Source organism: Lethenteron reissneri, chromosome 69, assembly GCF_015708825.2.
Source record: "Lethenteron reissneri isolate LAM-NWPU_2019-01 chromosome 69, ASM1570882v1, whole genome shotgun sequence".
In the NCBI taxonomy this organism is placed as follows: domain Eukaryota; kingdom Metazoa; phylum Chordata; class Hyperoartia; order Petromyzontiformes; family Petromyzontidae; genus Lethenteron; species Lethenteron reissneri.
The window spans coordinates 9,173,144-9,188,421 of NC_083847.1; the positions used below are offsets into that span (position 1 = coordinate 9,173,144).

Genomic DNA, 15,278 nt, shown 5'->3' on the forward strand with positions numbered 1-15,278 from the left:
TTACTCACTCTGCAGAACAGGGAGATCATACAAACTCCACTCAGTAGAACAGGGGGAGATCATACAAACTCCAACTCTCACTCTGTAAACAGGGGGAGATCATACAAACTCCACTCTCTCACTCTGTAAAACAGGGGGAGATCATACAACCTCCACTCTCACTCTGCAGAACAGGCGGAGATCATACAAACTCCACTCTCTCACTCTGTAGAACAGGGGGAGATCATACAACTCCACTCAGGAACAGGGAGAGATCATACAAACTCCACTCTCTCACTCTGTAGAACAGGGGGAGATCATACAACCTCCATTCACTCACTCTGCAGAACAGGCGGAGATCATACAAACTCCACTCTCTCACTCTGTAGAACAGGGGAGATCATACAAACTCCACTCAGTAGAACAGGGGGATCATATAAACTCCAATCTCTCACTCTGTAGAACAGGGGGAGATCATACAACTCCACTCTCTCACTCTGTAGAACAGGGGGAGATCATACAAACTCCACTCAGTAGAACAGGGGGAGATCATACAAACTCCACTCTCTCATTCTGTAGAACAGGGGGAGATCATACAAACTCCACTCACTCGCTCTGTAGAACATGGGGAGATCACACAACCTCCACTAACTCACTCTGCAGAACAGGGGGAGATCATACACACTCCACTCACTCACTCTGTAGAACAGGGGGAGATCATACAAACTCTACTCTCTCACTCAGCAGAACAGGGGGAGATCACACAACCTTCACTCACTCACTCTGCAGAACAGGCGGAGATCATACAACTCCACTCACTCACTCTGTAGAACAGGGAGATCACACAAACTCCACTCACTCTGCAGAACAGGGGGAGATCATACAAACTCCACTCTATAGAACAGGGGAGATCATACAAACTCCACTCACTCTCTCTGTAGAACGGGGAGATCACACAAAACTCCACTCACTTACTCTGTAGAACAGGGGGAGAACATACAAACTCAACTCACTCTCACTCTGGAGTACAAGAGGCGCCATAAATGTTAGGCGCAGGTGCAAGTGGCCTCTTGCGTTTTGGCCTCGCAGGCGAATTTAGAGGGGGCAGTGAGGGCAGGGAAGGGAGAGATCCAAAGCTGTAGGTGAGCGGAGCTCCGAATCGATGGGAACCCCCAAGGCTTCGCACGCACCATGGCCACCGCCATCACCGCCGTCATCACCGTCACTAAGTAGATCTTGATTGGATCGGCTGTGGATTGTGGGGTCCGCTGGCGATGTTCAGCGTGCAGCTTGCCTCAATTGCCCACTCCACTCTGTCCCCGTCGCTCCCCCCACGCCACGTGTGCCCCTCTGTGAGGGGTCACTCCGTTCCTCGGCCCCTTTGCGCTGCCCGCCTTGACATCGGAATCCCTCCGTGGGTTTGGCACCGTTGTGTGGCGGGGGAGGAGGGGGGGGGTTCGGGCGCAATTGAAAAGAAAAAAATGTATAAATCGTGACCTCCTCCCGCCCACTCCCTCACTTCTCGTGATGATCACAGGCGTAAGATAAACTTGGCTCCTTCACCACCACCACCACTGGCGTCTTTGTCGTGTTGAAGAGGAAAGGGGAGGTGGAGGAGGAGGCAGTCCTCCGTTATCATCTCCCTCTATCGTCCTCTCTCCATCGTCTCCCGTCCGGCGGCGTGGAGTTCCTGGAGACCGCAGGGGGCCGTGAGATGTCGCGCAAAGGGGACGCACGGAGCGGAGACGGAGATACGGCTGGGGGTGAGGACTCCATAGACTCAGCACTGCCCATAGACCAACACTACCATAGACTCAACACTGGGTTCATAAACTCAGCACGCCATAGACTCAGCACTGCCATAGACTCAGCCACTGCCACCCAGGACTCAGCACTGCCATAGACTCAGCACTGCCATAGACTCAACACTGTCCATAGCTCAGCACTGCCATAGACTCACTTTCACAGACTCAACACTGCCACCCACAGACTCAGCACTGCCATAGACTCAGCACTGCCATAGACTCAGCACTGCCATAGACTCAACACTGCCACCCATAGCCTCAGCACTGCCATAGACTCAGCACTGCCATAGACTCAGCACTGCCACCCATAGACTCAGCACTGCCATAGACTCAACACTGCCACCCATAGACTCAGCACTGCCATAGACTCAGCACTGCCATAGACTCAGCACTGCCATAGACTCAGCACTGCCACCCATGGACTCAGCACTGCCATAGACTCAACACTGCCACCCATAGCCTCAGCACTGCCATAGACTGAGCACTGCCATAGACTCAGCACTGCCATAGTCTCAGCACTGCCCCCATGGACTCAGCACTGCCCATAGACTCAGCACTGCCCATAGACTCAGCACTGCCCATAGACTCAGCACTGCCCATAGACTCAGCACTGCCCATAGACCCAACACTGCCCATAGACTCAACACTGCCCATAGACTCAACACTGCCCATAGACTCAACACTGCCCATAGACTCGGCACTGCCCATAGACTCGGCACTGCCCATAGACTCGGCACTGCCCATAGACTCGGCACTGCCCATAGACTCGGCACTGCCCATAGACTCGGCACTGCCCATAGACTCGGCACTGCCCATAGACTCGGCACTGCCCATAGACTCAACACTGCCCATAGACTCAACACTGCCCATAGACTCAGCACTGCCATAGACTCAGCACTGCCACCCATGGACTCAGCACTGCCATAGACTCAGCACTGCCATAGACTCAACACTGTCCATAGACTCCACTGCCATAGACTCAGCACTTTCACAGACTCCACTGCCACCCATAGCCTCAGCACTGCCATAGACTCAGCACTGCCATAGACTCAGCACTGCCATAGACTCAGCACTGCCACCCATGGACTCAGCACTGCCATAGACTCAACACTGCCACCCATAGCCTCAGCACTGCCATAGACTGAGCACTGCCATAGACTCGGCACTGCCATAGTCTCAGCACTGCCACCCATGGACTCAGCACTGCCCATAGACTCAGCACGTCCCATAGACTCAGCACTGCCCATAGACTCAGCACTGCCCATAGACTCAGCACTGCCCATAGACCCAACACTGCCATAGACTCAACCTGCCCATAGACTCAACACTGCCCATAGACTCAACACTGCCCATAGACTCAACACTGCCCATAGACTCACACTGCCCATAGACTCAACACTGCCCATAGACTCAACACTGCCCATAGACTCGGCACTGCCCATAGACTCGGCACTGCCCATAGACTCGGCACTGCCCTAGACTCGGCACTGCCCATAGACTCGGCACTGCCCATAGACTCGGCACTGCCCATAGACTCGGCACTGCCCATAGACTCGGCACTGCCCATAGACTCGGCACTGCCCATAGACTCAACACTGCCCATAGACTCAACACTGCCCATAGACTCAGCACTGCCCATAGACTCAACACTACACCAAAGACTCAACACTGCCCATAGACTCAACACTGCCCATAGACTCAGCACTGCCCATAGACTCAACACTGCCCATAGACCAGCACTGCCCATAGACTCAACACTACACCAAAGACTCAACACTGCCCATAGACTCAACACTGCCATAGACTCAGCACTGCCACCCATGGACTCAGCACTGCCATAGACTCAACACTGCCCATAAACTCAACACTGCACCATAGACTCAACACTGCCCATAGACTCAACACTGCCATCGACTCAGCACAGCAGCAGTCCGAGTCTCTGCTGCGTTTCGCTCGCCACAGGTGAGGAGGAGGAGAAGGAGGAGGCTGCTTCCTCTCTGCCCGTGGAGCCTTTCGTCGTTAAGCGAGAAGAAGAAGACGGCGACAATGAAGATGGTAGCGACGAGAACCCTTGGAGTGACGCGTGGCTCAAGGTGACAGTGAAGACGGAAGACTCCGATGACCGTGAGTTCCCTCTGCTGAGCTCGAACTCTACCGCCTCCCATTCCTCTTCTAGGCAATGATGATCAACAGCTATTACATCTCGTTGCGATTGCAATGTTACTAAATCTGAAGTAAACGAAGGCTTTTAATTATTTACTTAGACCAGGTCAGGCCCACCCAGGTCTCAGCGCTCCATCGTCAGGAAGTTGCTGCCAGGTTTTATCGTAGTAGGCAGTGATAACTATTTAAACTAATAACAATTCAAATGCACAATTGCGCATTCCATCCTAGGTTCTAGATTTGAAGCTTTTGTGACTGCAAGGATTCATACTCTTTGGTTTTTTTGGTAAAGTCACTTAGGTTAAAAATAATAATTAAATAATAATAATAAATAATGATAAATGAAAATAACTCAATTAAATCACGACGTTTCGGAGGCAACCAAGTCTCCGTTTTCAGGTGGGACTGTCACAGCCAAATTTACTGTATTCAGTATATAAGATATGGTCCCTTGGATTTCTCTTCACTTGATTACAGTAAATTTGGCTGTGACGGTCCCACCTGAAGATGGATACTTGTGTTGCCTCCGAAACGTCGTGATTTAATTGAGTTATTTTCATTTTTATTGTTTTATTTTATTATTATTTTTTACCTACGTGACTTTACTGAAAAAACCCAAGAGTATGAATCCTTGCAGTCACGAAAGCTTCAAATCTAGAATTAAGACCCATAGAGACTCATCCTCATCAAGCCCCTGAGTCAAACCATCACCACAATGATAGTAGCTCAACCTAGCGGCTGATATCATCATCGTCGTCGTGTTGACATTTCTAGCAGTGGGCTTTACTTGGTAAAATAACAAAAAGTTAACTTCGAATTTTGTGTTCGTGATTGCTTACCTTTCCTGCACTTTGCCATCCTATGGTGCGTTTATTTATTTATTCGTGAGTTTGTTTTGGTTGCACACAAGGTAAAGAGCTTTGTAGATTATCGGATTACCCCCCTTCCCTCTCCGCCTGCTGCGGTTCTGAGGAGGGATTCGTTGGGCGTAATTGGTCCGTCTCTGTGTTCCCCCCCCCCCCACCCACTCCTCAACCCCTTCGCTCTTCATTCCACCCCCCCCCCCCACTCAGCGCTGGGAGCCGGCGTTCGGGTGAAGGAGGAGCTCCGAGGACAGGCGCCGGACACGGAGGGACTTGGAGGGGAGCGCCACGGCCTTCGTGTCGTCAAGGTGGACCTCCAGGCCGACGGAGGAGTCCTGAAGGGGCTCGCGGCGGCGGCTGACGGTGGCGGTGACTGTGGCGGTCGCGCCGATGGTGGCGGAGGCGGCGATGCTTCCGGGGCGAGGCGCGAAGGAGGAGATTGCCGGGTCGCGTGTGCGGGAGACTGGAGGACGGCCCGTCAGGCGTGGCGGAGATCGAGGTGGAGGTGGAGGAGGATGATGGTGAAGGTAATTATGGAGGGAGCCTCCTGTAGGGCAGCCGTGGTGGCTAGGTGATGTAAACTCCCTCGCCTGATCTGCAGGAGGTCGTGGGTTCGGTCCCGAGCCTGACTACGCCTGCTGTATATTTGGAGTCTGTGTCTCTCCACACACACACACTCAGCACACCAAGCACACACAATGCCACACAAACGCCCACAAAACACACACACACAACGCACACACAACACGCACAACAGACAGTTCTCACGGCCAATCAAAAACCGTTCTCCCCCGGCAGAGCAGCGGGGGGCGGCGTGCGACGTCCCGAGGGGTCACCCGGCTGTCCTTCGTGTGGCCTCGGGGGAGGAGGAGAGGCTTCCGACGCCTTTGTCAGCCACTTCGTACGAAGGAGCTTCCCTCTAGCGGGGCTCCCGGCTGCCACCTCCTCCTGCGGTCGCACGCAGAGACGCGCGATGGCGGCAACCCCGCCCCGCCGCAAACCTCCCCGCCCGCCAAGACGGCCGGAGAGGCCCTGCCGCACGCCTGCCCCACGTGCGGCAAGGGCTTCGTCCGCGCGGCCCACCTCAGGAACCACGTGATGACCCACACGGGCGAGAGGCCCTACAGGTGTCAGGCGTGCGGCAAGGGCTTCATCCAGTCGGTCCACCTCAAGGTCCACGAGCTGAGCCACACGGGCGAGAAGCCCAGCGCCTGCCGCCTGTGCGGCAAGGGCTTCATCTGCCCGTCCAAGCTCAAGGTGCACATGCGCACGCACACGGGCGAACGCCCACCGCTGCGACGTCTGCGGCGGCTTCATGCAGGCGTCGGTGCTGCGGGGCACATGCGCACGCACACGGGCGAGCGGCCGCATCGCTGCGGCGTGTGCGGCTGTGGCTTCGCGCAGGCGTCGTACCTCAAGGTGCACGCGCGCACGCACACGGGGAGCGGCCGCAACGAGTGCCCCGTGTGCGGCAAGCGCTACGCCGACCCGTCGTACCTCAGGAGCCACGTTGCGATGCACAACGGCGAGGACCCTCACCGGTGCCGCGTGTGCGCAAAGAGCTTCACGCACGCCAAGGTCCTCAAGCGTCACATGGCGACGCACGCCGGTCCGCTGACTGGTATCGGGTGCGGGCAGCCGCGACCGGAGGGTCGGCTTCCACCGGCGGCTTTGCGCTCTCCGTGTATTGGCGAGGGAGGGGGAATCTACGCGAAGGCGGCCGGTAGGGTTAGGCTCAGATCGGAGGGATTGTTCGTCATTTCGTCGCTCTTTAGAGGGATTCTGATTGTCGTGGTGAAGTCGCCATCCACCCCGACCTCTTACGACCCCCGCACACCCCAAGCCTCTAACGCCCCACACCCACCACTGCCCCTACTGCTGCCTGCTCGCGTCACCCTCCATTCCACAACAGCCACCAACCACCCAAACCAGCCCTACCCCCCATCCGGGGGGAAGGGGCGGGCCTAAACAAAGAGGGGGCATGGCCCGAAACAGGAAAAAAGGTTGTGGCCTAAACAGGACAAGGCGTGGCCTAAACAAGAAAAGGCGTGTCCTAAACGGAAAGGTGTGTCATGAACCGAAGAGGCGTGGCTAAACAGGAAGAGGCGGGAACTAAGAGGAAGTGGCGATGCCTTAAAGAGTGCACAGAGCTGACCAATGGAGAGTAAACGGACCTAATCAGGAAACGGCGATGGCCAATAACAGTGAAGTGCCACGCTGACAGGTGTAGCCGGTCCACCCTGTCCCCTCTCCTCCTGCTCCCCCTCTCCTTGAGAGGGGTACAGGTCGGCTGAATAATCAGCAGCAACAACAACGATGATGATACAAATAAAACAAGTTCTGAGACGATGGCTATGGACTCTGCTTTGTGGGCGAATGCAAGACCTGAGCACCGGGGGGGGGGGGGGGGGGGGGGGGGGGGGGGGGGGGGGGGGGGGGGGGTTGCGATCATGGTGAAACTTCATTTCAAAGTGCTTTTCTGAAGAACAGTTGTGTATCTGCATACATGTCGACCGCCTATCAGTGCCTTACCTTATTACAGACCAATCAGACATCATTGGTCACCCCGTGCACCTTATAATCTCAACGTTCATCCGACAAAGTCCCATGACAAGGGAGAAACACAAACAAATAGACAAAAAACATCATCATTTTTTTCCCCGTATGAAACGGCTGTATGCCCATATAGACCTAAAACTCCCTGTACAAGAATACGGGGTAAAATCATATGGGTTACAGGTATGCAGTAGCAATCAGAAACACCCTCCACGTCACCGCACCGCAGCTCGCTTTCTCAGTAAGGGAGTCAGCCCGAATCTCGATTATGATAGCAGCCACTTATCATATCCAAGAACGTTTAACGTACAAATTATTTAACAAACTTTTTAAGAAGAAACATTTTAACATTTGACATCAAGCATCTGCCCAAAGCACCTGTAGTGCCTCTTACCGTCCCGAGTAATACTGCATAAACGAAACAATGCCCTAGTTATTAAATTAGTAATACTGGTAGGAACCTCCTGGTTACACCACCCACAGGGGATTATTGTGTCCGTCCGTCGTGCATCCAAAAATGGGAGGGGTGGGGCTGGTGGAAGAGGGGAGGGTGGCGAGGGGCTGGGTGGGGAGGGTGGGGAGGGCTGGTTGGAGAGGGGAGGGAGGGGCTAGGTGGGGGGTGGGGCTGGGGTGGGAAGGGGCTGGTCACCCCGTGGTGCCCTTTAAAACTCAACGTTTAACCTACTCACGCCGGCTTGGTGCCCGCCCTAACAGTCGGCCATATTTGCGGAATACACCACGCCGCCTTTGATCCTGGCCATTGACCGAGCAACCCAACGTTCCTACCAGCTCCCTCTGCAGGAATGTGTTTAATACATCGACATTTATATCAAATTATATTAATGTGTTCTTGGTTCTTTCGTAAAGTCACGTAGAAGGAACAAAAAATAAAAATATCAAACAATAAAATTATCACGACGTTTCGACTGCAGCACAGCAATCATCATCAGGTGTGAAATCCACAGCAAGAACATTTTAAAAAAACGTGGCGGTTTCGGGTCTGAATTGATTTATTTTACGCTTACGGTGACTTCCAGACCGCATTCCATTCTCTTCCTCTCCACCCTCCTCTTTTCTGAACATAGATGGACTCGTCCATCTGAACAACTGCCAAAATCGCTGTCCGTGGTGTTGACGTTAAGAAAAACCGCCACTTTTTTTTTTTATTTTCTTGCTGTGGATTTCACACCTGATGATGATTGCTTGTGTTGCATTCGAAACGTCGTGACGATTTTATTGTTTTATTTTATTATTTTATTGTGTCCCTTCTACGTGACTTTACCGAAAGAACCAAAAATATGAATCCCTGCAGTCATGAAAGCTTTAAATCAAATGTTATATTAATGTAATTCATAGATATGATTTATATTAATATAATTTGAGAAACAATATTTACTGACAATAAACGTAGAAAACAGTTATTATTTCTTACTGATGGAAAATACCTGGCGTTGCCCGAGTAATTGCGGCTATCTTTTGTGAATGTAGAGTGTAAATTGTGATTTAAAGCTTTCACGTAGAAGGGAAACAATAAAATAATAAAATATAAAACAATAAAATTCTAACGCCTTTACCGAAAGAACCACACCAAGGGACGGATCAATCCGTTTCAAGGACAATGCATATATTATCATAGTGTGTTTTGTTTGCATTTTGACTGCAAGTATTGTGGTTAATGCAGACATGAATCCTTGTAAAAAGGTTTCAGTTTTGTTGCCAGAAAAAAAGGGGAAAAACCCTATTATTATATTTTGGTACTGGCAAAGGAGGTCTAATGATGCAGTATTACTTATTTTATTTCTTATTGTATCTTTCTATCTACGTGACTTTACCAAGAGAACCAAGCAATATGAATTCTGTCAGTCAAGAAAGCTTAAGTGAAAACTTAATTACATCTCCAACCTCAGGATATCAAAATATAACTCGAGAATAAAAAGCACGGATCCCTGGATACAGACAGGGAGCAAAAGTTAATAAAACCCTTGAAATACCGGAGTAACATCTAATGGTACATTATAAATCTTGGTTAAACATAAGTCAAATAATCACGAGGTATTAGACCGGGGGTAACTCAAAAGAGATACAAGAATAATAGGGCAATCACACAAGACCAGATAATATGTATTCCATGGAATACACCCACACGGGCGAGCGGCCCCACGGCTGCCCGAAGTGCGACGCCGGCTTCATGCGCCCGTCGGAGCTGAGGCGCCATGTGGGCACCCACGTGGGCGAGCAGCCACACGCGGTGCGGAAAGTGCGGAAAGTTCTATGCAGACCGCTCGTACCTCAGGATTCACGCGATGATCCACACGGGCAAGAGGCCGCACGCCTGCCCCATGTGCGGCCGGGGCTTCGTGCACCCCAAGTTCCTGCGCAGCCACATGAAGAGCCACGAGGGGAAGAAGGGGGCGATGGAGGCCTCCCGAGCGTCGCACGTCTAAAGTAAATAAATGTCAATAATTTCATTTTTGTTGGTAAAATTTAAATATATTATGTTTCGTGTTGCTGGGTAAGCCACTTTGTTGAGCTATAATTTGAACGAAAACTAATAGCCTTTTTTTTATTTTCACCAGTTAAGCCCCCCCCCCCACACCACTACATTGGCAGTGGAGACGAGTCACCTCGATGATTATTAACGTCATATTAAAGTCTTCCTCCTTACTGCCCCGGCCGTAAAACTGCCACCCTTAGTCTCATCCCTCTTGCTGGCGACCCAAAACCTTCACTCACGTCACTCCCCCTTGTATAGTCGTGCTCTGATATCACTATTCAGCAGATGTAGATGCCACTGGTTCTTCATGTTCTGTAGATGTAGATGCCACTGTTTCTTCATGTTCTGCAGACGTAGATGCCACTGGTTCTTCACGTTCTGCAGATGTAGATGCCACTGGTTCTTCATGTTCTGCAGATGTAGATGCCACTGATTCTTCATGTTCTGTAAATGTAGATGCCACTGCTTATTCATGTTCTGCAGATGTAGATGCCACTGGTTCTTCATGTTCTGCAGATGCCATTGATTCTTCATGTTCTGTAGATGTCACTGGTTATTTAAGTTAGGCAGGCGTAGATGCCACTGGTCCTTCATGTCCTGCAGACGTAGATGCGACTGGTTCTTCATGTTCTGCAGATGTAGATGCCACCGATTCTTCATGTTCTGTAAATGTAGATGCCACTGGTTCTTCATGTTCTGCAGATGGAGATGTCACTGGTTCTTCCTATTCTGCAGACGTAGATGCCACTGGTTCTTCATGTTCTGCAGATGTAGATGCCACTGGTTCTTCACGTTCTACAGATGTAGACACTACTGGTTCTTCACGTTCTGCAGATGTAGATGCCATTGATTCTTCATGTTCTGCAGATGTAGATGCCACTGGCTATTCATGTTCTGCAGATGTAGATGCCACTGGCTCTTCATGTTCTGCAGACGTAGATGCCACTGGTTCTTCATGTCCTGCAGATGGAGATGCCACTGGTTCTTCATATTCTGCAGACGTAGATGCCACTGGTTCTTCATGTTCTGCAGACGTAGATGCCACTGGTTCTTCACGTTCTGCAGATGTAGATGCCACTGCTTCTTCATGTTCTGTAGATGTAGATCAGAATCAGAAAGGGGTTTTATTCGCCATGAAAGTTCGCACAGACAAGGTATTTACTTGGCCGGAAGGTGCATACATTCAACATATAGGAATCTTAAATCTTAAATAAGTGGTTTACAAGTCTAACTATACTAAAAGGTACAAGTCTAACTAATATTACGGAGCTAAACTATGTAAAAATTGAACAAAATAAAATCTAAAATATACAATAGCTATAATATACAATATAAAATTACAATAATGCAAATAGGGTAACATAATGCAAATATGGCAGGGTGTCATTGTGCAGATATTGTGTTAAAGTCAGTTGGAGCGTTAAAGTCAGTTTGAGCCCCTGGCCTTGTTGAAGAAGCCAGCAGCGGATGGGAAGAAACTGTTTTTGTGGCGTGAGGTTTTGGTCCTGATGGACCGCAGCCTTCTGCCGGAGGGGAGTAGCTGGAACAGAGAGTGTCCAGGGTGGGAGGAGTCGGCTTCAATCTTCCTCGCTCGCCTCAGGGTCCTCGAGGTGTACAGGTCCTCGAAGGTAGGCAGATTGCAGCCAATCACCTTAGCAGTGCGGATGATACGCTGCAGTCTGCTCTTGTCCTTTGCAGTGGGAGCAGCGTACCAGATGGTGATGGAGGAGGGGAAGATGGACTCAATGATGGTTGTGTAGAAGTGCACCATCATTGTCTTTGGCAGGTCGAATTTCTTCAGCTGCTGTAGGAAGTACATCCTCTGTTGTGCTCTCTTTATGAGGGAGCTGATGTTCAGTTCCCACTTAAGGTCCTGGGAGAGGATAGTGCCCAGGAAGCGGAAGGACTCATCAGTGTTGACTGGGGAGTCGTACAGGGTGATGGGGGTGAGTGGGGCTGTATTCTTCCTGAAGTCTACAACCATCTCCACTGTCTTAAGAGCATTAAGCTCTAAGTTGTTCTGGCTACACCAGGTCACCAGGTTGTCAGCTTCCCACCCATTGTCAGACTCATCCCCACCAGAGATGAGCCCAATGATGGTGGTGTCGTCCGCAAACTTCAAGAGTTTGACGGAGGGATGACTGGAGGTGGAGCTGTTGGTGTACAGGAAGAAGAGCAGAGGGGAAAGGACGCAACCCTGAGGAGGTCCGGTGCTGATGGACCGGGAATCAGAGACTTGTGTTCCCAGCCTAACGCACTGCTTCCTCTTTTTGGTTCTTTCGGTAAAGTCACGTAGAAGGGAAGTAATAAAATAATAAAAATAAAACATAATAAAATCAATAATTCTCACGACGTTTCGGCTACAACGCAAGCAGCCGTCTTCAGGTGAAGAATGAGACACTGCCAAGCTAGGAGCTTATATATAAGCTGAGTTGGAGGTGGAAGAAGAAGAGAGCCTTAACAAAAGAATGTGCATATCAAGAGGAATTTAGCATATTCATGGGAAATGCGTAGGAGGTGGGCGGGGGGGTTTCAAAGTCATATTATGCCCATGCATTATGCAGGATCAGCAGCACCAAAGGGAGGGGGGTAGCATTAACAAAGGGAGGGCATGTTAATAGTATGTAGAAGCAATGAAACATGTGAATGGGAAAACGGTGGCAGGGGATCCGCAGCGGAGCAAATAATGCCTTCCCTGTGGAGAACACAAAATACACAGTTAATGCCAGTGAGTGGACTGCGGTCTGAAAGTCACCATAAACGTGAACAACAATCAGTTAAGATCCGAAGTGGTTTATTACGTCCTTCCAATGATTGCTGAGCCAGAATCCATCTTCTCGTTTGAAATTGTCTCTGTGTTTGTATATGTGGATCGCCTCATGAACGAATCTCTCATGGTAGCCAGATGGCTTGCAGAGAACCTCTGTCTTGGAGAAGTCAATGTCATGTGAGCCCACTGAATTGTAACATGCCCTCCCCTTCCAGCCCCCTTCCCCAAAGCCACTTGGGTTGGAACCGCCACGCCTTTGCCAGTATCTTTAGCTAATCGGGATTAATTGACCGTTACGCAAAAAGTTAGGTTTTTAACGTATTGTAATTCGCAAGGCATGTTACCGTCGGAACATTATGACACGCAGTCGTAATTGCCACGTGTTGTATCTATACCCCCTTTTTATTTTTTTTATTATATTCATTAAGAATTATTCTGCCAATATATATAATACATTTTGTTAAATAGACACGGGGCAACTTGGGAACGAACACGCTCCCACACTTCCACAGATGCGCGCATACCTCACCTCAAAGGCCAGAAAGCATGAAAGAGTGCAATAAAAGGTCATAAAAACTCCCCCAATTTCACACAAGAGGAACAAGGGAGGGGGGAATTGCAAGCAGGGGTTAGGATGACATCCATTCTTTAAAAAGCCTTTACAAAACCAGGCCACGAAATATAATTATATTCTTAACAAAGACAACAACAGAAGCACAGACGGGTTTTGAACCATGTTAGATAAACAAAGTTACCAACTTAGCCATGAAAATTAAGCAAACAGTATCTATCACTCGCCAAGTGTTGACGCCATCTCTCCGAACCGCGCCGGGGTGAGCAGAGGGGGTCCATGGTCGCTCCTCGTCGTGTGGCGTAGTTTCAGTAACGCAGCAGTGTGCCCGTGGCGAGGCGCACAGCTGATGGCTGTCGGGCTTTTGCTCGTCGTCACCTGCGCAGCGCCACCCAAGCTCCCTGTTGTAGTGCGGTTCTATGAGTAACAGAGTCGTCGCTCGTTTGGGGGGGACGATTTCGAGAGGGGTTTTCGTGCTCGCGACTGAGCCGGCTCGTGTCAAGCCGCGAGGTGGGAGGCAGCGCTGGGGATGGCTCCAAGCCAGCAGTGGCGAGACCCGTGGTTGATTCTAATCATCACGAGCGCATTGCTAGCAGCTTGCCGCGTCAAGTAACGCGTCTCATTTACGAGTCCCGGGGTTTTGGGAATTTGGATTTCATTTGAGGATGCAGTGTGTTTGAGGGGAGCGGTGGCGCAGTGATTAGCGAACTGCGCTATGTTGGGGCTATTGGGGCGTTTGCTGTTGGGGCTGCGTGTACCCCGTAGTCGCCAGTTTACTGTACACCACGCCGCCGTTGACCCTGCAGGCCATTGACGGAGCAACCCAACGTTCCTACCAGCTCCCTCCGCAGGACAATGTGTTTAAATAAATGCTGACAACTGCTAGATGTTATTGACAGGGCTCCTCTAATGTATCGGTACTGTTTTCACAACAGGACAGCATATGCCCCTATGCATTTAATGTTATTATAACATTAACACACACCAATCATGGTAATAGGTGTGGCGCTGCAGGTTACTTTTTTTGATGGAGTTAAAGTGATTTGTGATCGCGGGCCACTGAGACAGACTCCATCTCCTCAGCAACCCGCGACCACCACCCATCGTTGCAGCGCCTTACGGCTCTCCGAACCTCCGAGCGAAGGCTGCGGTAAACCTGCTCATTCTCTGAAGTGGGATGCTGTAGCATCATTCTCGCTTGCAACTTTCATCAGCTAACAGAGACCAGGCCACTTTTGGTTGGAATGGGGTCCTGGGTGTACACCCACCACCGGAGTGGAAGAATGGCAGGCGCATCTTACAGATGACTAGTCGATGGTCAGAGGGCAGATCAGCTCCACGGTAGGTCCTGGTATCAAGGACATGGGCTCGCATCCGTCACTATGTAGTCCAGCTGATGTTCTTGCTTGGACCCGGCATGCATCCATGATGTTGTGTGGATGCGCCGATGCCGGAAGAGCGTGTTGGTACACACAAATCTATCAGCCTCCTACCGTTGTTATTGAGCTGATCTGGCCCATGTCTTCCAATTGTAGTGACATAAGAAGGGAGGGGCTGCTGTAGGCTCTGGGTTCCCAGGTGGGTCCAGACGCGTAAGCCTCTGGGCACCAGGCACTGGGTTCCCAGGGGGTCCAGACGCTTTTAAGCCTTTGGGCGCCAGGCGTTGGGTTCCCAGGCGCTTAAGCCTTTTTGGCGCCGCCAACGGGGGGGGGGGGGGGGCTGTGTGTGCTCTGTGGGATGTCTGGTGGCGCACACGGCCCCACCCCTCGTCGGACCAGGCATAAAAGGAGAGCTCCCTGGACGATCGGGGCCCAGTTGTAACTCAAGACCCAAGACCCACGACCAGCCATCTGAAGACCCTGGGATGCTGTGAGAGCCAGCGCTGGGACTCTGGAACTCGCGACTCTACGACCTTGTGAGGGCGAGCGTCGCCAGAGTAGAGTATCTAGAGTATCTAGGCTGTGTAGCTAGGCTGTGTACCTAGGCTGTAACAGAGTATCAGGACTGTTGGAGTGTTGTATTGTAATAAAGAAGTTATATCTACAAGTGTCTCCGGAACCCGTTACATTTGGCGTCA

The 15,278-nt window shown here is 50.9% G+C and overlaps 1 protein-coding gene across 1 annotated transcript; it reads left to right on the plus strand.

Moving 5' to 3' along the window:
• Positions 1-5,325: 5,325 nt before the first annotated feature.
• On the plus strand, positions 5,326-9,810 carry LOC133360704 (zinc finger protein 782-like). The gene is made up of 3 exons (XM_061579490.1): positions 5,326-5,337; positions 5,609-6,438; positions 9,606-9,810. Exons 1-3 carry the CDS (start codon positions 5,326-5,328, stop codon positions 9,808-9,810), a joined length of 1,047 nt encoding a protein of 348 aa, XP_061435474.1.
• Positions 9,811-15,278: the final 5,468 nt, after the last annotated feature.